At 42.9% G+C, this 24,457-nt stretch overlaps 1 protein-coding gene and 1 pseudogene across 1 annotated transcript; one reads left to right on the top strand and one right to left on the bottom strand.

Moving 5' to 3' along the window:
- Positions 1–12,040: 12,040 nt before the first annotated feature.
- LOC109774625 (F-box protein At5g49610-like) lies at positions 12,041–14,760 on the bottom strand (annotated as a pseudogene).
- A 457-nt stretch (positions 14,761–15,217) lies between these two features.
- On the top strand, positions 15,218–18,197 carry LOC141041866 (protein FAR1-RELATED SEQUENCE 5-like). Its single transcript, XM_073509401.1, has one exon. The coding sequence runs from the start codon at positions 15,397–15,399 to the stop codon at positions 17,026–17,028; it is 1,632 nt and encodes a 543-aa protein (XP_073365502.1). The 5' UTR covers positions 15,218–15,396; the 3' UTR covers positions 17,029–18,197.
- The last annotated feature ends 6,260 nt before the right edge of the window (positions 18,198–24,457 follow it).

Genomic DNA, 24,457 nt, shown 5'->3' with positions numbered 1-24,457 from the left:
TATTCAAATTAGGATGCATTCAATCATAAGCAAAACTACATCATCTCCATGCGTCCGTACATCGTCGAATATTATCACTAATACACCTCGAATACTATCATACATATAGCATCGCTAGTACAGCTAGAACAGTAGCGCCCGACGGGTATCGGCGCGGGCGGTGGACACCCAAAGGGACGGAACCATCACAGGATCATAGCTCCAGTGAGATCCCTGACGAACCTGCCAGGTATTGTCGAACCTGCCCTCCAACGCAACCATGTAGCGACGGACGTGCTGGTACTCCTCGCTGACATGGTGACGTACCACCTCCGCGGTGTCCGGAAGCCTCGGCACCGTCACAGGCCCACGCGAGCGCCACCAAACAAGGATCGGGTCAACGACGGGCTGGTTCCTCACCAACCTACGCCCACCGGAAGGTAGCACCTCCCAAAACCAGCCCGGCGGAGCCCAGTCCCGGACATGGCCCCTCTGATCAAGCCGGCCTCCTCCGCCGAGTCGACGACGAGGATGTGGGATAGGCATCGTCGACGTCGATGCGGGAATAATTGCTTTAACTAAAAAAACAAACTAGTTCTATTAATTTCCTTGCTAAAAATAAACTACTTCTATAGTAAAATAAACTAGTTTTGTTAAATCAACTAGTTCAACTACTAATTAAGCACTTACTATAAATAAAATAAAGTACTTTTATTAATTAATCAACTAGTTCAACTACTAAGCACTTACTATAAATAAATAAAATAAAGTAGTTCTTACTAAAAATAAACTACTTCTATATATAGTAAAATTTAATAAAATAGTTCTATTAATTAATCAACTAGTTCAACTACTAAGCACTTACTATAAATATATAAAATAAAGTAGTTCTTACTAAAAATAAACTACTTCTATATATAGTAAAATTTAATAAAATAGTTTTATTAAATCAACTAGCTAGTTCAACTACTAAGCACTTATAACCTAAAATCATATAGCTACATTATATTCATACATACATAGTTCTATAAAATTGTATGAACATTATATTCATACATACATAGCCACATCCATTCATCATATAGCTAGCTACCACATACATATATATATACACATTATATATATGAAAAAATGCAATGAACAAAAAAATAATACAAATTATATGAAAAAAATAAACAGAGCCGTGGCGTGGCGGCGGCTCACATCGGGCGGCGGAGGGCGACGGCGTGGGCGGCGGAGGGCGACGGCGTGGGTGGCGGAGGGCGACGGCGACCGCGGCGGGCCGGGGGCGGAGGGCGACGACGGTAACGTACAGGGCGACGGCTCGGGGGCGCGCGGCGGAGGCCGACGGCGACGGCGGCGGGGGGCGGAGGACGACGGCGACGGGCGATGGCGTGGGCTCGGGGGCACGGGCGACGGCGGGGCAGCCTGGCGGCGTAGATCGAGCTCGCGGCATCGTCGGGCGGGGGGACACTGGCGATGGAAATCAGAAAATTTCCTAAGTGCTGCTTATATAGCAAAGGCTTTGGTCCCGGTTCAACGCACAAACTGGAACCAATACCCACCCTTTAGTCCCGGTTGGTGGCACCAACCGGGACCAAAGGGGAGCATTGGTTCCGGTTGGAGCCGCCAACCGGGACTAATGTGCTGGCGCGGTGCGGTGGGAAGTTTAGTCCCACCTCGCTAGCTGAGAGAGCTCAGCACATGTTTATAAGCTGCGTTGCACCTCAGGTGCTGAGCTCCTCTCTAATATGCAGGCATTACATGCCTACCTTTGTCACTGCCATGTTGGGCCTATTGGGCCTGCGGGCCTGCATCCTGGCCCATGTGCAGATGGGTTTCTAGTCGTATGCAGGTCGTGTGGCCCATTAGGCGGCATTTTTTATTTTTTCCAGTATTTTTTTGTTTTTTGAATTATTTATTTTCTTTTGATTTTTGCTTTATTTTTTTATTCTTTTTGCTTTTAGCTCAGAATAATTATAAACTTTCTGTTACTCCATTAGTTTCCAAATTTGAATACTTTAAATTTCATCCGAAAACTCGTCTGTTACAAAGGGATTTCATTTTTTAAAACTTATTTGAACTCCTGACTTTTTGTGTGTTTAAAATGCACCATTCAAAGCCACATCATCATTTTTCAATCCTTTCTGACTTCATTTGTCATTTTTCATGCATTTACTAATTATTTTGAGCTATAAGACCCTAAAATTGAAAAGCATTTAAAATGAACTCTGAAAAGGTTGAAAGTTGGCATGATATCATCATTTCATCCACATAGCATGTGCAAGAAAGTTGAGAGGGTTACGGCAAAAACTGGATGCACTTCGTGTACAAAACGGACAATCTCTTTCAAAGTATCAGGATTTCATCCGGAAACTCGTTTGTTACAAAGGGATTTCATTTTTTAAAACTTATTTGAACTCCTGAGTTTTTGTGTGTTCAAAATGCACCATTCAAAGCCACATCATCATTTTTCAATCCTTTCTGACTTCATTTGTTATTTTTCATGCATTTACTAATTATTTTGAGCTATAAGACCCTAAAATTGAAAAGCATTTCAAATGAACTCTGAAAAGGTTGAAAGTTGGCATGATATCATCATGTCATCCACATAGCATGTGCAAGAAAGTTGAGAGGGTTATGGCAAAAACTGGATGCACTTCGTGTACAAAACGGACAATCTCTTTCAAAGTATCAGGATTTCATCCGGAAACTCGTCTGTTACAAAGGGATTTCATTTTTTAAAACTTATTTGAACTCCTGACTTTTTGTGTGTTCAAAATGCACCATTCAAAGCCACATCATCATTTTTCAATCCTTTCTGACTTCATTTGTTATTTTTCATGCATTTACTAATTATTTTGAGCTATAAGACACTAAAATTGAAAAGCATTTCAAGTGAACTCTGAAAAGGTTGAAAGTTGGCATGATATCATCATTTCATCCACATAGCATGTGCAAGAAAGTTGAGAGGGTTACGGCAAAAACTGGATGCACTTCGTGTACAAAACGGACAATCTCTTTCAAAGTATCAGGATTTCATCCGAAAACTCGTCTGTTACAAAGGGATTTCATTTTTTAAAACTTATTTGAACTCCTGACTTTTTTTGTGTTCAAAATGCACCATTCAAAGCCACATCATCATTTTTCAATCCTTTCTGACTTCATCTGTTATTTTTCATGCATTTATTAATTATTTTGAGCTATAAGACCCTAAAATTGAAAAGCATTTCAAATGAACTCTGAAAAGGTTTTGTTTCTACTTACAAAAAAAAACTTATTTATTTTATTTCTAATTACTTATGTATTTTACTTTAATTATTTTATTTTTATTTATTTTACTGCTGCTATTTTTATTTATTTTACTGCTGCTATTTTTACTTAATTTATTAAGGTTTATTTATTATAGTTACTATAGTTTATTTTATTTTATTTTATTAAGGTTTATTTAGTTTTATTTATTTTATTAAGGTTAATTATTTTGAGCTATAAGACCCTAAAATTGAAAAGCATTTCAAATGAACTCTGAAAAGGTTTTGTTTCTACTTACAAAAAAAAACTTATTTATTTTATTTCTAATTACTTATGAATTTTACTTTAATTATTTTATTTTTATTTATTTTACTGCTGCTATTTTTACTTAATTTATTAAGGTTTATTTATTGTAGTTACCATAGTTTATTTTATTAAGGTTTATTTAGTTTTATTTATTTTATTGAGGTTTATTTATTTTATAAATATAAAAAATGAACATAGATGCGCTTATAGAGAAAATTAAACCTAAATTCACTGTAAATTTCAATTTACTGTGAATTTAGGTGAAATTTTCTGTATAAGGGCATCTATTTTCACTTTAAGAGAAGCTCAACAAGGCATAGAGGGATGGGCTTATAAACTGGTGTGAGCGCCCTTCGGTTGGCGAGGTGGGACTAAACACTGGCCGCAACTAGGACCAACCCTTTAGTCCCGGTTTGTGGTATGAACCGGGACTAAAGGGTGGTGGGCCAGGAGCGTGGCCCATTGGTCCCGGTTTGTACCACCAACCGGGACCAAAGGGTCCATACGAACCGGGGCCAATGCCCACGAGGCCCCGGCCAGCCCCCTGGGCTCACGAACCGGGACCAATGCTCACATTAGTCCCGGTTCGTGACTGAACCGGCGCTAATGTGAAAACTGCCCTGTGACCTAAGCCCTGTTTTCTACTAGTGAAAGCACTCAGTCTTAGGCTTGGGTCCATTCTTTGTCTTCTTCCCGGCAGCTTGCCGTCTTTCTTGAAGTTCTTCTTACCCTTGCCTTTCTTGAACTTAGTGGTTTTATTCACCATCAACACTTGATGTTCCTTTTTGATCTCCACCTCCGCTGATTTCAGCATTGAATATACCTCAGGAATGGTCTTTTCCATCCCCTGCATATTGAAGTTCATCACAAAGCTCTTGTAGCTAGGTGGGAGCGACTGAAGGATTATGTCAACGACCGCGTCATCCGGGAGATTAACTCCCAGCTGAGACAAGCGGTTGTGCAACCCAGACATTTTGAGTATGTGTTCGCTGACGGAACTATTCTCCTCCATCTTACAACTGTAGAACTTGTCGGAGACTTCATATCTCTCGACCCGGGCATGAGCTTGGAAAACCATTTTCAGCTCTTGGAACATCTCATATGCTCCGTGCTGCTCAAAACGCTTTTGGAGCCCCGGTTCTAAGCTGTAAAGCATGCCTCACTGAACCAGGGAGTAATCATCACTACGTGACTGCCAGGCGTTCAGAACGTCTTGAGTTGCTGGGAAAATAGGTGCATCACCTAGCGGTGCTTCTAGGACATATGCTTTCTTGGCAGCTATGAGGATGATCCTCAAGTTCCGGACCCAGTCCGTATAGTTGCTACCATCGTCTTTCAGCTTGGTTTTCTCTAGGAACGTGTTGAAGTTGAGGTTGACATTAGCGTGGGCCATTTGATCTACTAGACATATTATAAAGGTTTTTAGACTAAGTTCATGATAATTAAGTTCATCTAATCAAATTATTAACGAACTCCCACTCAGACAGACATCCCTCTAGTCATCTAAGTGATACATGATCCGAGTCAACTAGGCCGTGTCCGATCATCACGTGAGACGAACTAGTCATCATCGGTGAACATCTTCATGTTGATCGTATCTGCTATACGACTCATGCTCGACCTTTCGGTCTCTTGTGTTCCGAGGCCATGTCTGTACATGCTAGGCTCGTCAAGTCAACCTAAGTGTATTGCGTGTGTAAATCTGGCTTACACCCGTTGTATGCAAACGTTAGAACCTATCACACCCGATCATCACGTGGTGCTTCGGAACAACGAACCTTCGCAACGGTGCACAGTTAGGGGGAACACTTTCTTAAAATTTTAGCGAGGGATCATCTTATTTATGCTACCGTCGTTCTAAGCAAATAAGATATAAAACATGATAAACATCACATGCAATCAAATAGTGACATGATATGGCCAATATCATTTTGCTCCTTTTGATTTCCATCTTCGGGGCGCCATGTTCATCATCGTCACCGGCATGACACCATGATCTCCATCATCATGTTATCCATCATCATGTCTTCATGAAGTTGTCTCGCCAACTATTACTTCTACTACTATGGCTAACGGTTAGCAATAAAGTAAAGTAATTACATGACGTTCCAGTTGACACGCAGGTCATAAATAAATTAAGACAACTCCTATGGCTCCTGCCGATTGTCATACTCATCGACATGCAAGTCGTGATTCCTATTAGAAGAACATGATCAATCTCATACATCACATATATCATTCATCACATCCTTCTGGCCATATCACATCACATGAGACTTGCTGCAAAAACAAGTTAGACGTCCTCTAATTGTTGTTGCAAACTTTTACGTGGCTGCTATAGGTTTCTAGCAAGAACGTTTCTTACCTACGCCAAAACCACAACGTGATATGCCAATTTCTATTTACCCTTCATAAGGACCCTTTTCATCGAATCCGATCCGACTAAAGTGGGAGAGACAGACACCCGCTAGTCACCTTATGCAACTAGTGCATGTCAGTCGGTGGAACCTGTCTCACGTAAGCGTACGTGTAAGGTCGGTCCGGGCCGCTTCATCCCACGATGCCGCCGAATCAAGATAAGACTAGTAACGGCAAGTAAATTGACAAAATCGACGCCCACAACAACTTGTGTTTTACTCGTGCATAGAAACTACGCATAGACCTAGCTCATGATGGCACTGTTGGGGATCGTTGCAGAAATTAAAATTTTCTACGCATCACCAAGATCAATCTATGGAGTTTACTAGCAACGAGAGGGGAGGAGTGCATCTACATACCCTTGTAGATCGCGAGCGGAAGCGTTCAAGAGAACGGGGTTGATGGAGTCGTACTCGTCGTGATCCAAATCACCGATGATCCAAGCGCCGAACGGATGGCACCTCCGCGTTCAACACACGTACGGAGCGGTGACGTCTCCCACGCCTTGATCCAGCAAGGAGGAGGGAGAGGTTGAGGAAGAAGGCTCCAACAGCAGCACGACGGCGTGGTGGTGGTGGAGTGACAGTTCTCCGGCAGGGCTTCGCCAAGCACACGCGGAGGAGGAGAGGTGTTGGGGAGGGGAGGGGCTGCGCCTTGGATGTGTTGCTGCAGCCCTCCCCTCACCCCTCTATTTATAGGGAGAAGGGGGAAGGGGGCCGGACCCTCTAGATGAGATCTAGAGGGGGGGCGGCGGCCAAGGGGGGAGGGAGCTTGCCCCCCAAGCAAGGGGGGCGCCCCCCCTTTAGGGTCCCCCCCAAACCCTAGGCGCATGGGCCCTAGGGGGGTTGGCGCCCAGCCCACTAAGGGCTGGTTCCCTTCCACCTACAGCCCATAAGGCCCTCCGGGGCAGGTGGACCCTCCCGGTGGACCCCCGGAACCCCTCCGGTGGTCCCGGTACAATACCGGTATACCCCCGAATATTTCCGGTGACCGTATGGTGACTTCCCATATATAAATCTTTACCTCCGGACCATTCCGGAACTCCTCGTGACGCCCGGGATCTCATCCGGGACTCCGAACAACATTCGGTAATCACATACAAACCTTCCTTATAACCCTAGCGTCATCGAACCTTAAGTGTGTAGACCCTACGGGTTCGGGAATCATGCAGACATGACCGAGACACCTCTCTAGCCAATAACCAACAGCGGGATCTGGATACCCATGTTGGCTCCCACATGTTCCATGATGATCTCATCGGATGAACCACGATGTCGAGGATTCAAGCAATCCCGTATACAATTCCCTTTGTCAATCGGTACTTTACTTGCCCGAGATTCGATCGTCGGTATCCCAATACCTCGTTCAATCTCGTTACCGGCAAGTCACTTTACTCGTTCCGTAATGCATGATCCCAGTCTCGATCCGAGCCAACCCAACAGACACTTTCGGAGATACCTGTAGTGCACCTTTATAGCCACCCAGTTACGTTGTGACGTTTGGTACACCCAAAGCATTCCTACGGTATCCGGGAGTTGCACGATCTCATGGTCTAAGGAAATGATACTTGACATTAGAAAAGCTTTAGCAAACGAACTACACAATCTAGTGCTATGCTTAGGATTGGGTCTTGTCCATCACATCATTCTCCTAATGATGTGATCCCGTTATCAATGACATCCAATGTCCATGGTCAGGAAACCGTAACCATCTATTGATCAGCGAGCTAGTCAACTAGAGGCTCACTAGGGACATGTTATGATCTATGTATTCACACATGTATTACGATTTCCGGATAACACAATTAAAGCATGAACAATAGACAATTATCATGAACAAGGAAATATAATAATAACCATTTTATTATTGCCTCTAGGGCATATTTCCAACAAGAAGTTTGACTACATCAACCGCGTTGTCAAACGCTTCCGCTTTCGGTCTACGAGGGTATGTGGACACACTCTCCCCCTCTCGTTGCTATGCATCTTCTAGATAGATCTTGCGTGAGTGTAGAATTTTTTTGAAATTACATGCTACGTTTCCCAACACAAGGTTGTAAGATGAACTTCTCTCAAAATCCAATGATGCAAAAATCTTTTTCTCTTGCATAAGTAACACTAGCAAAACCAAATATTGAATCATGACGTGCCATGAGAGAAAGCATGAGTTGGTTAGGAGCACCTAAGAAGGACCAGGATGTGCCCGCGCACAGGTTGAAACCGTGAACCTTAATTTTGGGAGAGAATTCCTTATTTAACATTATTCTAAAATTTGTTTTCTTATTTGACACCGAAAAACTTTTCCCTGCCTTATCTAACACGGAGTCTAAATTTTAAGCCCTTTATGACATTGTCGTCCATTTTGAGTCTTAACGGTGCTAAATGACACCTGAAAAGACCTATTTGCCCCTCATGTATGGGATCAAAATCTCTGCTATCAAAGGGCAGTACGTAGGTTGTTTCATTCATTCATGAGCATCTTTTCGCCGAGAACTCGGTTGCGGGGAATGTATAGCTGACCAACCGTGGATCTGCGACGCTTTCTCTCCGGGCCCTTCTCAAATTTGTCCACGAGATGCAACAACACTAGGTTGTCGACATCGTCGTGCAAGATCATCTCTTCTATGTTTGAATCATCCGACAAAGACGATGACGTAGACAAACTCCAATCCATCTAAAAAGATGTCCGACCATGAATTTCTCGCGGTCAACATTGAATCAAAATATTCGGCAGGCATTGAACATACCTTCCGCCGAAGCAAAGTCGGGCGCCCCTTTCTTCTCTCCGTCAGCCGAAGCAAAGCCGGTCGCCCCTTTCTGCTTCCCCTCCGGCCAAAACCCCTTCCTCCCTTGCACGCGGCTGTCCCTCACCGGCGCCGGAAACAACCAGATCCGCCGGCTACAAGGCTGCGCGCCAAGCTCCGGGGTGGATCCATGGCGCCGGTGATGGCCACTAGCCTGCGAACACAAATGGGCACCCCTGGTTGCCAAATTTGGTGGAATAGATGCGGTGTGGGGCGGTGGATCTAATGGATGGCGCGGGGCAGCATGGGGCACCAAGAACTGGCTGGAAGATGCGGCGGTGGCGGCGGGGAGTGAAGCGGGAACGAAAGCGGGCGGAAATGGCCTTCACGCCAAGGAAAAGGGATCCGGCAAAACAGTGGCGAATCCCGTAGGTATGGCAGAAACGACACGAAGTATGCATGATCAGGCCAAAAAAATATATTCGAGATGGCCGATTTTGCGGCATCTATTCGGGCTGGAAAAATCGCCCACATCCCGTAAACCGGCGGTTATTATTCCGGATGGCCCGTTTATGGGATATGGTATAGATGCTTTTAGACCGCTCGTATGTGGGGGTAAATATTTGGTGCTCCCATTGCTTAGATGCTACGAAACTTAAATTTTGAAGGATAATAAATTTTGAAAAAGTTTGTGGATGTTCAAAGGTAACTGTGTACAACCTTTAAAATATTAAACTCCAAACAAGAAGACAAGAGACAATCCCTACATTTTGGTACCCTCTAGGTTGAGTTTTGTGGTACCTTTCAGGAAATGTAACAAGGATGATGAGTCCCTGCCCAGCTAGCTAGTACCTCGCTATTCCTAGTTGATACTCTTCAGCAAGTTTTCACTTCGATTGTAAGATGAGATGTGCTAGGAAGGGAGAAATCCTACAAATTCTAACAAAAAATAAAATTAATCCAATTAGAAATTTAGTGGGCCTGGCGTAACCATCCTTGACAACAAGTCATTTGAAGTAACATCTGTATATAGCTAGGTGTACCAACCCCTCAGAAAAGAAAAGAAAAAACTATGTATGTACCAGAGCCATACTTGCTATAGACATGTCTGACCATACATGCTAGTAGCCCCTCCTTCAAGGTTTTGAGGAGGCCCATTCAGGCTATTTTTTTTAAGTAATACATTTTTTTATTAATTTTCATAAATATTACGCTGGATAAAAAAACTTCAAAAATAATACACCGTCGGCCCGCTGCAGGCCGAGTGGGCCTAGTCGGCCCACAGCAGGCCGATTGGACTCCAGTCGGCCTACAGCTGACCGACTGGCCCCTGTCGGCCCACTGTGGGCTGATTGGGTCCTGTCGGCCAGCTGTAGGCCGACTGGAGCTAATTGGCTCGCTGTGGGCTAATTGTTTTTGCAAAAAAAGTAGGCATAAAGAATATATGTTTTAAAAAATATTAATTACGTAATTAAAAAATGTTAAACGTGTATAAAAAAATGTTCCTGATGTATACAAAAAATGTAGAATATATATGCAAAAAAGTTGACATAAAAAATATGTTTTAAAAAGTGTTAAGCATGTATTTAAAAATTATTAAATGTGTGTATAAAAAATTTCCTTATTTATACAAAAAATATAGAATGTGTATGAAAAAAAGTTGACACCAAAAAAGTATGTTTGAAAAAAAATGTTAATCATGTATTTGAAAAAATGTTCCTTATCTATACAAAAAATATAGAATGTGTACGAAAAAAGTTGACACCAAAAAAATATGTTTGAAAAAAATGTTAATCATCTATTTGAAAAAATGTTCAACGAGTACACAAAAATGTTTCATGTATTGGAATAAAAGGTTAAACCTGTATACAAAAATGTTCCAGCTCCGGATCCGGTATGGGAGCATCACGGACCTAAGTATGATTGGTTGCTCTTTTTGTATGGAACTGGAACATTTTTTTCAAACATATTTTTTTGGTGTCAACTTTTTTTCATACACATTCTATATTTTTTGAATAGATAAGAAACATTTTTTATACACACATTTAACAACTTTTAATCATGTATTTGAAAAATGTCAACTTTTTAAACATATTTTTCAAACATATTTTTTTGGTGTCAACTTTTTTTCATACACATTCTATATTTTTTGTATAAATAAGGAACAATTTTTATACACACATTTAACAACTTTAAATACATGCTTAACACTTTTTAAAACATATTTTTTATGTCAACGTTTTTGCATATATATTGTACATTTTTTGTATACATCAGAAACATTTTTTTATACACGTTTAACATTTTTTAATTACATAATTAACATTTTTTAGACATATTTTTTATGCCTACTTTTTTTGCAAAATTAATTAGCCCACAACGAGCTAATTAGCTCCAGTTGGCCCACAGTGGGCCGACAGGACCCAATCAGCCCACAGTGGGCCGACAGGGGCCAGTCGGCCAGCTGTAGGCCGACTGGAGTCCAATCGGCCTGCTGTGGGCCGACTAGGCCCAGTCGGCCTGCAGCGGGTCGACGGTGTATTATTTTTGAAAAAAATTTACCCAGCATAATATTTATGAAAATTAATTAAAAAAATGTATTATTTAAAAAAAATTAGCCCCATTCAGTCAAGCCCATCTGGTTAATACAATTTTTCCCAATCATGTTGTATACATGCACAAAGGTCTGGAGCAGTCTTAAACATTCAATCCAGTCGGCTGCTGGTTACTACAGTATGCCACCAAAATCTTTTTCTACAACCTCTCTAGAGTTTTCAACTTCAAACAACAGAAACAAGTGGATTGAAAATAACATACCTTAACCAGTTAGTAAAACTCTAGAAAGAAATGTCGCTACAACCGAACAAGTAAATAAATGTACAGAAAGCAAATGGTTGCTATTTGTTTCTGGAAAAAAGGTGGTCTCCTTTATTAAAACATCAAGCTCATACATGCACACACCAACATGATGATATACTGTAGTAACCAGCAGCCGACGAAGGAAAAAAAATCTCTTAGCTTCACGGCGAGACACTTTCCACAAGTATCAGGCTCTTCGCTGCCGACGAGGAGGTGGACTCCGAAATGATGTCTCTACGGCCACCACCTCAACTGTTAAAGTGCCTAAGCTCAGCATTCTTATCTTAAATCGGCAAAACTGACACCATATGTAAGAAAGATGAACCAAAAACAAAGCGCGTATTTATCTTGCTCCAGGACTGCACACCTTCAAGTCGACCGTTTCTACGCAAAACAAAAAGCAGCAAGCAAATTAAACTCCAGCCAATACTCCCACCACATGACCAAAGGTTCTTTCTTCCATCATAGCTTGCAGCACCAAGGTAACAATCAGATGCAAATTTGTGCTAATTGACTGCCATAATACACACAGTTACATATGCAATCATGGCCCCGATGAAAACATGGTGACACAAGCAGCAGGATCAACCGAGTGCTACAAGCAACAAGTAATACTCAAGAGTTTGCATTCTGAACAACCAGCCTTGCAAGGAGAGATCCAGACTAACCATAACATTTCCGCAACTAAAAATGCAGTATCTAACATCTAAGGAAATGCTAGAGTGCGACTCTGTCCGCCAAAAGCAATAACTGAAAAAAAAAGACAAGCTCTGGGCCCAATGGCAAAGAAAGCCAGGGAAGGAGTCTTTGAACCTTCAGAGACACCCCGTGGAGAACGGAGTCTCCACATCTTCTTCTTGCATCTCAAGGGACGGAATTGGAATAATGCTCTCTTGGAAGCGGCGGGGAGTAAGCGACATACAGTATTGACTCTCTCCAATCTTCACCAACCCCAAGACCTTGCCATCAGTGTCACAGCGCAACACATGCTTACCATTAAACATGATCAGCAGCTCACGCTCGTTAAGCGCAACCATATCATTGAACCATCGCACTTTTGAATGAAGTGGTGTTTTCTTTTTCCTTTTGCAAGAGGTCAGCTAAAGTTGCCGTGATGCGTCGACCGTTGCCAGGTCAATCCGGTGCTTGAAATCCCAGATTCCAGCCTTGTAGTCCTGCATCACCCAAATATCCAAAGTGGTGAAACTCAAACAACCATCTGCATCACCCTCGATTGAGCTGCCCCAGAAACCAAGTGTCCCATTCATATCGAAGAAGCTCCTATTAGGGTACAGCTGGTCAGGACTGCACATCCACCGGAATGACTCCGCTTCTGTGTCGAACACAACAATGTCTCCGCTGCCTCCAGTAATGTCGGCGACACCACAAACAGAAAAAGGACACCAGTGCAGGCTGCCACGGTGGTGAACTGCTGGTGGACAATGGTTCAAATAGCACAACACGCTCATTAACTTATGTTTCATGGAAGGTGACGAGACTGTTGGCATTCTGACTTTGACGTGCCTCCGCTCATCGGATCCCACTGCGAGGATGTATAAGCTGGGTCTGACCACCGAGAGACGACGGAATACGGCCCAGAGCACCCTGTATTCTCCAGTTGGCTAGTGCCGATAGAAACCAATTATGTCTCTCCACCCAGTGTTCCTAGCTCGAGGGTCCGGTAGGAGAGCACGCTTGTCGATGACCGGGTTGTAGATGTAGTATTCATTTCCCTCTATGAGGATGAGGAAGCCATCACAGGCGACTGAGAGCCGAGGTTTTTTACGGTAGTGCTTGAAACCCGGGATGAAGGGCCAGAGCTGTTGACTGGAGGCGCCAGCGCGAGAGCCTTGGAAGACGACGAAACTGGCAGGCTTCCCGCACCCGTCGATGATGGGGAGCGATGGCTGGCGGCGGTGGTGTTCGAGCATAAATTCGGGCATGGAGGTGGCACTGCGCCACGACGTACTGACAGCACGGCACCGGCCGACATCCTTGGGCGGCAATCGGATGAGTATCCTGTCAATGATTTCCTCAGGGAGGTCCTCGAGCAGGGTCTCCTGTCCGGCATGGTGCTCTGCTGTCGAGTCCGGTCAACTAAACAAAGCAGCAAGCTGTCCTTAATGAATTGCTTCGGCGACCAGCTTAAACGAAAGAAAACAAGTAAGAAAAACACATACATGTTGTCCCTGGAAGGCGAACGCGCAGAGTAGCAGGTTCCAGCGACGACGGTGAGAACTGTGGCTGTAGACACGAATACAGGAACCCAGTTGAGTGCCAAGGGGGAGTAAGGTGACGTGCTTGTCCGAAATCAGGCCAAGAGGAGGGAGCTCGGACAGGAATCCATTGCAGGAGGTTGATCCAGAACCAAGGGCACTCCAGACTGCAACTTTTCACAAGAAGAGAATCAGCACAGAGCAAATTATAAGTAGAACAGAGTATTGAAGCAGAAACTGAACATTTACAAGAAGATCATTGCAGAGCAGATTATACTAGAGCAGGTTATACAAGAAGAGAATACAGAAGCAGATTATATGGAAGCAAGAACTGAATAATTACAAAGCAGATTATACAAGAAGCAACAAGGGCAGATCATGCAAGAACAAACACTACAGGGAAGAACTGAATGAACCAAAAACAACATTTAACACATTATTAGGAGGGTTCAATTCGGTAGCAGCATCTGATAGGAACTCAGGCCATTTCATAACAGTACTCTCGTCTCGCCCACAAGATGCTAAAACATCTGCTGGGTCAATGCGTCGAACGGTTGGCGTGCGCCAGAGAAGATGCATGAGCACGATGAGGTGGCAGCGTTCACCTGCCCCTGCGAAGCTCGGGGAGAGGTGGACGGGTGGCGCAGGAGGATGGCAGGACAGCCGAGGGTTCGGCTCCTCTGCAGTCACGTTATTACTGCACGGGTACGGTACCAACTCACATTAGCCGTCCATTTAAATCTGACGACTCTCAGTACCCCCACTTGATTCTGTTAATAAATGGAAACAAACAGCTAATTATGTGGTACAAAATCTCCTACGGCTGCAGGATTGCCGCCAAACAGAACCACGAAGATACTCACATTAGCGCCAAACAAAACACACCCTGATAATCGCCTTGGCGCCAAACAGCGACCTCTTTGCATTTGTCCCGCTCATCTTCCTTGTTCCTCCTTTTGCCCTATCTTTCTTCTGATCGTCCTCCATGTTCAGAGCGCAACCAAGGCAAGCTAAGGAGCCGAACCCTGGCGCAGATCAACTCCCTTTTGCCCTATCTTTCTTCTGATCATCCTCCATGTTCAGAGCGAAACCAAGGCAAGCTGATCCGTAGGCGATGAAGATTATCTCCCTTTTGCCTTCCTTCTTCTAGCAACAAAAAAGAAGACAATTAATCTCAAGGTATGTGACATATGCTCTAACTGTATTCATATTCTGAAGGCACACAATTTGTAGATTGAGTTTGCTATGGTACTATTTTCTTAAATGGAGGATGATAAGGGCAAGATGCAAAACTTATTTTCTGCACCTTTTAGATTATGTTAGAGTGAAAAAAATAATTTTAATAGAAGTGATCTCTATTGTTTTGGACAAGCTCAAGATAAAATGCATGAATATATTCAAATATTTACTTGTAAGATAGATGATTTGCTCATCAAGTTTACAGGAGATTAATGCAGATGATCTCCCTTTTGTTGTCCTTCTCCTAGCAACAAAAAAGAAGAGAAAGTCTAATGGAGAATATGACTAGCTCTAATGAGGATGCTAACAGGTACCGACAGTTTTGTTAAATTCTCAGGTCATATCACCTTATGATTGTAGTGTAAACATACAAACAAATAATTTATGTGTAATTTTTATAGGAAAAATGTGGTTCCTAGTTGGATGCCTCAGATTGGTATGAAATTCAATTCCACAAAAGAGGCTTGGAACTTTTGGACATGTTATGGAGGTCATATTGGTTTTGATGTAAGGATAAATTATGAAAACAAGAGCAAACTCGATGGAGTAATCACTTCAGCAAGATATGTTTGTTCCAATGAGGGCTACAGAAGAAAAGACAAAAGGGATAATAGTACAAAGCGTCCTCGTGCAGAAACAAGGACCGGCTGCAATGTTCGAATGGGAATTACTATAGACCGAGAAGCAGGAAATTATGAGGTGCATGAGTTAGTTGTTGAACACAACCATGTCTTGCAATTACTTGGGACCAGCCACTTGATGCCATCACAGAGGAAGATTTCGGCCTTGCAAGCATTTGAAATTGAAACAACAGATGATTCAGGAATTGTACCTAGAAAAGCCCATGAGCTAGCAAGTCGACAAGTTGGTGGTCCACTAAACCTTGGCTACACATGTCGTGATCGCAAGAACCACTTCCGAACCAAGCGACAAAGGGACCTGATGTATGGTGAAGCTGGAAGTATGCTCAAGTATTTTAGAGATAAAAAGAATGAGAATCCTGCATTTGAATATGACATGCCACTAGATTGCGATGAAAATATAGCAAATATCTTCTGGGCTGATGCAAGGATGATAAATGACTATGCTCATTTCGGTGATGTTGTTACCTTTGATACAACATTTGGGACAAACAAAGAGTACAGACCCTTTGGTGTGTTTGTTGGGTTCAACCATTTCAGAGAAATGGTCATTTTTGGTGCTGCACTTTTATATGATGAGACATTTGAATCATTCAAATGGTTGTTCAACACGTTCCTATCAGTGCATAACAAAAAACAACCAAGGACAATCTTTATTGATCAAGATGTAGCAATGGATAATGCAATTCAGGCAGTATTTACCGAAGCATGGCATGGGTTGTGCACTTTTCACATAATGCAAAATGCCATCAGGCACTTACCTCATAAGAAAAAAGACGAGGATGGACCAAATGTACTTGCTGATTTCAGTGCTTGCATGTACAAGTATGAGGAAGAGGAAGCCTTTGAAGACGCTTTCAAGTCCATAAGAAGCAATGTGGAAACACAAACTTGGTTGGACAGCATCTACAAAGTAAAAGAGAAATGGGCAAGATGTTACATGAGGAATGCTTACACTATAGGCATGAGAAGCACACAATTAAGTGAGAGCTTGAACAGTGACTTGAAAGACCATCTAAAGTCTGCTCTTGACATCCTTCGGTTTTTCAAGCACGTAGAGAGGGTTGTGCAAGGAAAAAGAGATAATGAGGTAAATGAGGAATATGAGTCTAGGAAAAAATTACCTAGAGTCAGAATGAGGACTCCTATGGTAATACAAACGAGCAAAGTTTACACACCATGCATATTTGAATATTTTCAGAATGAATATGAAAGATCCATCTCAGCATACATCAAGCCATCGGTACAACACAATGTTTATACTGTTGTGATTGCAAGTCTTGACCCAGAATTTTCATATGAAGAAGAATGCAAAAGGTTCTATGCAATTGTGGGCAATTTGAAAGAGTTGGTATATTGTGTAGTCATGCTTTGAAAGCCCTTGATGTCATGAATATTAAATATCTTCCAGGCCACTATATTTTGAAGCGATGGACTCGAGAAGCATGAAGTGGAACTATTCAAAACAGTCATAGAAACATTGTTTTGGAAGACCCTAGATCGGAAGATAGGCAACAGTTGAAGTTTTTCATGCACGATCTCCATGGCATAGCTTCCCAAGCAGTTGCATCAAAAGAGTGCATCAAACTAGTAGATGATGCTTTGAGGATTCTTAGGAAGCAAGTTGAAGAAAAAGCTCCTACTACTACATGCACAACTGAAGATATATCTAAAGAACCAGAGGATTGTCTACAGGCCGCTTGCCTAAAGAAAAAAGAAATTCCGAAGAAGAATCCGAGACGAAAGAAATCATGGCTTGACAACCAGCACCCCAATAAAAAGGAGACAAATAAAGTTGTACCAAAAAATCAAACTCATCCGGTAAATCTCTTCCACCTATCTAACCAGAGTACTTGCTAAAAAGACTAACATTTGCTCGGTTTTCTTTTCATAGAGAAGAGAGAATGACATTCCACTAGCACAATACCAATCACCTATAGAGCAAATGGCTGGAACAAGTGCAAATGGGTTGCAAGAGTATGGGTACTATGCTCGTTTATTGACGGTATTCCACTTATCATGTCTAAAATTCCTTGAATTCAGTGTTAAGCAATATGATTTCTTGTGTAATCAGTTATGTCTCCCTTTAATTTCAGAGTGAAGCCGGTGATCTTTGGGACTTACAAAACTATCATGGGATATGACAATAGGTTGATGCATGTGTGTTGTGCTGTCTTGTTAGATCGATAGATGATGCAGAAGGAATAATTGAATCAGCACACATAAGGCGCAATCTGTTGACAGTTGATTGCTCGTCATTTCCAATCAGTTTAATTTCAGTTAACTCTTGGTTTATGAAGACATGCACAATCAGTTTAATTTCAGATAGCTGCAACACTGATCTGTTGAGTGCTCATCTCTTGGTTTATGAAGTATGTTTTTTTTTATCTCCATACAGGTGTGCAATCAGATATAACATGGACTGCTAGTAGCCTAGTATGACTAGTTGATCATCAGCATGGGCACTACTCCAGCTAGTGATCTGAATAGTTTGACAGAGACACAAGTGACCACAAAGTAACTGAAATTAAACTCAGTACACATGCATGTACCACTACTGGTTATTGACTAACCATATGGCCGTGAAGAATTAACGGATTATCAAACAATCACATGCTCTCCCTTGCTCTGCTTTCACTCTTCTAACATCAAGAAAGCTGCAGTACAAGACGAACAAACAATGAAGAAAAGAAGAAATCGGTTCTAAGTAACAGGCTAGCAGCAAGAAATTCACCTGCTGCGCGACGACCATTGGGTTCTGCTATCGGGGCTTGTCGCTTGGCTGGGCAGGAGGGCTGCGAGGTCCCGCTGCCGCGCCGCTGCCACTGTTTTTCCAGTGGATTTGACCGGATTTGGCCGGAGACACGCCGCTGCCGTCAGACGCCTCCTGCGGTCGAAGAATCTTGGGGCGCCCATCGTGAAGGGCGTCGCAGCGCGGCGGGCCGGCGGCCCAGGCATATGAGAATCGCCGTCCTCTGGCTGCTACCCTCCTATGGCGTAGACGACCCCTCCTATGGCTGCTACCCTCCTCCGCTTCCAGGTCGCTCGGGCTACTCTGGGAATCGCCGTCCTCGTATTCCTTATCGAGCCCGCCGGTATGAGCCTCCAGCTTGCCGTCGTCGTCGGGCTCGTTGAGCTCGCCATTGTGCGGCAGCAGCGTCTCAGGTGGATTCGCGCGGCACCTTCATCCCCCGAACATTCATTGCAGCAGCCGTTAGAAGCCATGGGGGCACGCGGATGGATAAGAAGCAGCGCAAAGAGGTGAGCCTACGAAGGGAGGGCATCGCCGGAGCAGTACAAGCTGACCGGATTTGGCCGGAGCAGCGCTTGCGGTGGGGAAAAACAGTGACCAGTCCTCTCTAGAGGAAGGAGACAAGACAGAGAGGGGAACAGTGTGGCATGTGGGTCTTTTTTTTATGAGTGGCCGGTGCGAGGCTTGTCACCCAGCGATTGAGCCATTGGATTAAAATGAACGATGGATCCTAGCAGCTACAGCACGCGTGTAGTAATAACGTGACTGCAGAGGAGCCGAACCCGACAGCCGAGGGCGGAGGTCAGGCGGCGTCGGGGATAAGGGCGCGCGCAGTCGGGACAAAGCTCCTGTGGAGTGCGCAGGCTGTGCTGTGCGGAGAAGACGACGGAGGCAGCACGCCCTACGCGGCGGCCCGCGCCATGTCGAGCATGGTGCGGAGAGAAGAGGCCACGCGAGGGTGCCGAAGCGGCGGTCGCCGGAGTCGAGGGTGGCGGAGGTGAGGACGGGCACGGGAACGGCAAAGCCCAGAGGAGCTCCTGTTGCGCGCTGTGGCTAGGCCGGCCAATCTTCCTGGCTCCTGAGAAACAGAGCCCAAGAAGAACTTCACTACTCTAGTCGACTTTGTTACATCATTCTAAAAAACCCCAACTTTTCCATACAAAAATTTCAGAAAAAATTGAAAAGTATTAGAAAATGTTACAATTTAAATAATATATATACATGTTTAAAAATGTTCAAGAATTTTACAAAATGTTTGGGAACTTAAAAAATGTTCATAAGGCCCTGAATATAAAAATGAGCAGGTAAAAAAGCAAAAACCCAAAAGATAATCGGCAGAACACACAAAGAAGCACATTGAGAACGAAGGAAAAACAGAATCCCAGATGAATAAGCTTTTAAAAACTTTCCGTAAAAAGTGGAAAAAACAGAAAGAAAGAAGAAAAAAACCCGCCCTGCTACGACATCCAACAGAATTATTCTTCCACCAGAATCATGGTCCTTCGACACAATTATAATGTCAACATTAACCATGAAAAAGCCCTCCGCCGCCAGGGTCCCACATGATCCGCTGGTACATTCATTTCTGGCCTATAGGTGGTAAAGCGTCTTTGTAAATTGTTGTACGCGGCCTTAGAGGTGGCTTGGCACCGGTGTACGTGAAATACTCCTGAAGATGCCATTACACATAGAATTTACATCATAAAGAGGGTAAGCATATATGGCTGTTTGTAAAATCTTGCGGAGGGTAATCTTCATGTGTGCAAGCTGGATGACTACATAGATGGGATTCTTGACGTGGTAGGAGACCATGTAGGGATCAACAAAACCTAATTGCTGGTCTTTCTACTCTGTCTAGAGAATGGCTTATAACAGGTGGAACCTTCCATCTATTGCTCCCACTGAGTTGGCAAAATGTTGTTCTCTGCCTGTTACTGAGACTAGATTAGAACACGTTTTGGAAAGGGGTTACTGAAAAAATAGAAAAAAGATGCGCATGCTGGCAGGGGAGGCTGTTGAATATGGCAGGGAGAGTTACCCTGGTACAATCCCGCCTATCAAACATGCCCATGTATATGATGTCGTTTTACCCCTTGCTAGTAGGGGTCAGAAAGAAAGCTGATTTCTTCAAAGCTAGACTAGTGTGGCAGGAGAATGAAGATAAGAAAAAATATCACCTGGTTAATTGGAAAACCTGCTGTCTTCCAAAAGACTTGGGGGGACTGGGGATTTTAAATCTAGAGCTAATGAATAAAGCACTCTTAGCTAAATGGCTGTGGAAACTGGAAACAGAGGATGGGATGTGGATAAAAATCCTTCTTAACAAGTATGTGAAAGGAAAATGTATCTCTGGACTAAAAAAGAAAACGGGAGATTCCCAATTCTGGGGGAGCCTCATGCAGATCAAAGACGTATATTCTCGAAACGTTATGAAAAAACTTGGAGATGGCAAAGGCACACGCTTCTGGGAGGATTGGTGGGTGGGGGCTAAACCTCTAAAAGAGGCCTACCCAAGTCTTTGCTACATCAATTTGAATCATAACATTTGAGTGGCTGAGGCCATTCACATGGGATGGGCTGGGTTTAATTTCAGAAGAAACCTATCTACAGACAAAATTGCTTTGTGGGATAGTTTGAAATCAAGATGTGAGAGAGTGAGAATGTATGAAGGTAAAGATCAGCCACAGTGGATGCTGACAGCGAACAGACAATTTTCTGTTAGATTGCTATATCACTCCTTGATTAAAACGGAGGTGGGATTCCCACAGAAATTTCTTTAGGAAATTAAAATACCAGCTAAAATCAAAATGTTCTTCTGGCTTATTGCTAAAAAATGTGTGTTGACCAAAGATAATCTAATAAAAAAAGGGTGGCGAGGGAGGCAGGGCTGTGTGTACTATGGACAAGATGAAACCATAGATCATCTGTTCTTCACTTGCTCTGCTGCTAGACTTTTGTGGAGCCTAATAAAATGTTTATTTAATTTGAACAATCCCAAATGGGGTGGACGATTGTTTGGGAACTTGGATCAGAAGTTTTGTTAAGATTGAGAAGAAACTTGTGCTAGTTGGAATATCTGCCCTATTATGGGCCGTCTGGAAATGCAGAAATGATATTACTTTTCGAGATAAGAAAAATAATGATCCTATGAAACTGATAAAACTAACATGCAACTGGATCGTGGATTGGTCTGTTTTGCAGAGAAAAAACCCAGAACAAAGCTTACTGATGCTGGGGGCAAAGCTAATCGAGCGAGTAGCAAGTGAGATCTACAAGGCATCACAAGGATGTAGGCCTGGAGTGCTGCGTCTGACAGGCTGAAGCGGACTTGTTCTCTATTCTTGTTCGAAAAGCTAGTAGTTTTTGCTTGTCTTTCTCCAATTCGGGGGCTGCGTCCCCTTTCTATCCTTGCCGCCTGTGGCCTAGGCAGTTAGTTGATCTATATTTGAACTGCTAAGGTTGGTAATTCCCTCTTAAAGGGTTAGTCATCTAGGGATCTGTAAGAACCTGCTATCTGAATATGTTCTCGTGCGTTGGTTTCGATAATGAAATCGGAGGGGAGCCCCCCCTCTTTTGCTAAAAAAAACTAACTTTTGAAAGGAAAAACAAAGCATATGGTATTAAAATCTGATGTTCAGTTTCTCATCGATCCCCAAGAACAAATACTCAAAGTCAAACTATGAGCATAAAAGGTAAACAATATTCTGCAGTAACTATTAACCCATGATTTGCAATCACAGTATTACTACTCCATATCAGTAGCCGACTTGGGAACTTCACCAAGCAATGCAACTTGTTTGAATTGTATTGCATTTAGAACAGCACTTACCTGCAAACAAAATCACCGAGAATAAAGGGTATCAGATGACAGGAGGAAAAAATAATTGTGCTTTGAATAAAAGGATATCAATGACATACCTTTGGTAGAGAAGAAATCATACAAACATGAAGAAAAATAAATCATATCCAAGCTTGTGCAAGCTGAACCTGTTTATGCCACTGGAAATTAGAAAACAATGTACACCATAAAAAAATGAAGGACTCCTTCCAGGGAACCAATGGATATTTATTTTACTTAAGTGGTCATAAAAAATCCTGCGGCAGGCGGGATCAGCAATCTACAAATCTTTCTATGATATATGATTTCAGAAGTGGTCATAAAAAATGCTACTAATTTAATATGCAAGAATAGTGTGCCATTTAAAGAATTTTGTTGATAAAAAATAGTCATCATATAATATATCATCTAGTATATGGCACGGATATTGCAGTACCATTTGGACAATCTAGTTGATTATCGTAACTTCTAAACCGAGTCAAAACAAATTACATGTCACATCAGAATCATTTTGTAGCCTACACCTATTAAAAAGTTTCTATACTACGTATATATTTTGTAGAGAGAATTTATGAGTGATCAATGTATACAATAGATTTATCAGTGATCAATGTATACAATAGATTCAACCATCACTCACTTTTCTATCATAAAGTCAGGCACATTGGTTATCAAGAAAAACTTGTCCATCTTCAGTTAGAGGAGAAATTTTGTTTGAAAAATCACGGGGATGGGGGGGGGGGGGGGGGGGGGGGGTGGGGGGAGCTCCCCACCTGAATATATTTCTCAAGTTTTGTAATCCATCGTATGACTGATTACAAAGAGGTGAATTACATAAGCACGTGTAAGCGTGAGGACAGGTAAGAACGCCACGAGGAGACGGCCTGTTTTTCTTCTGGCTTCTTCATCCGGTGGATCCAAAGTATAAGGTTTTGTACGATGTTCTTGAGGGTGGTGATGCTGTGGTGATTCTGCTTCCTGAAGGCCATGGCATTCCTGGAATCCCATATCTTCCATAGAATGATGAGCAGCACTGAGTTCCAGATTCTGTGATCGGTGTTGGTAGGTATGTGGCAAAATATCACTAATCAAACCAAAGTTTAGAAAGAACATAATTACCTCCGAGCACAAGGACAAACTCCCTTGTCCAGTGTAGTAAAAATCAGTCAACAACACTATTGCAGTGTTCAGATTTCAGATAAAGCTTACACAGCGTACTTCTAGCTTTTGTTTATGACAAAAGTCTGCAATGAAAAAGAAGATAATATTATCACTTCGATGATATGAGACTGCAACGAAAAGAAAGTACTCTCACCGAAAATAAAACACAACTCATCGCATTGACAGCAATAGAGCATAGCAGTTTGAGAAGTGGATCAGATAATCGCAGCCTGGACATAGTAATCGTTCAACGTCCGGAGAGCAGTCGAGGCGAGAGAGGTCAGTCCTTCTGATGATTAAGAGAAGACCGACGGGAGCCGCGACTAATGGTGAGTAACAAAGAACCCGCCAGGATTCAACTCCTCGAGAAGAATCACTCCAGCAAGAAATCTAGACGAGCTCATGGGCTACTGACGGTGTGCTACACCCTGGGTGTCCCGTCGAATGGTGTTCCATGTGCTGGGCTGGCCCTAGGGGGGAATGTATCCGGTGCACCCGCACTTGTGGTGCTACTGGTGCACCGGATGCCATAAAATATTTTAAAAAAACTAAAAAAAATCTAGCACGTTAACGCAACATCAATGTATGATGTCACAAAATTACATATAAAAATTCAAAATAGTTTTTGAGATACAAAAATGACAAGTTTGACATCAGTGTGATAATGGGCCAAATATAAAGCTCAAGTTGTGTTATGTGCTATTCGGTGTTGAATTTATCATTTTTGTTTTCCGAGTTATGTTTCAAATTTTGATTTTAAATTTACTGACAACCTACATTGGTGTTGTGTGAGTGTGCTATTTTTTTTAGAATTTTTTGAACATTTTAAAAGCACAATATGAATTCGGTGCACCGGTAGCACCACAAGCTCCGGTGCACCAGATATTTTCCGGCCCTAGGGGCTAGTAGGACGTGATAATTCTACGGGCCTCTAGCCAACGTAGGAAGCCCCACCAAGGCACGAACTCGTCCACCGGCTTAGGATTCTTGTAACCCTAGGTCTCGTCGTCCTTTATAAGGTGATGAGAACAGGGACAACTCGGGGCATCCACT

The sequence above is a fragment of the Aegilops tauschii genome, chromosome 2, assembly GCF_002575655.3.
Source record: "Aegilops tauschii subsp. strangulata cultivar AL8/78 chromosome 2, Aet v6.0, whole genome shotgun sequence".
NCBI lineage: Eukaryota > Viridiplantae > Streptophyta > Magnoliopsida > Poales > Poaceae > Aegilops > Aegilops tauschii.
Note: the sequence above shows the minus strand (reverse complement) of the source record. Positions and strands in the feature narration are given on the sequence as shown.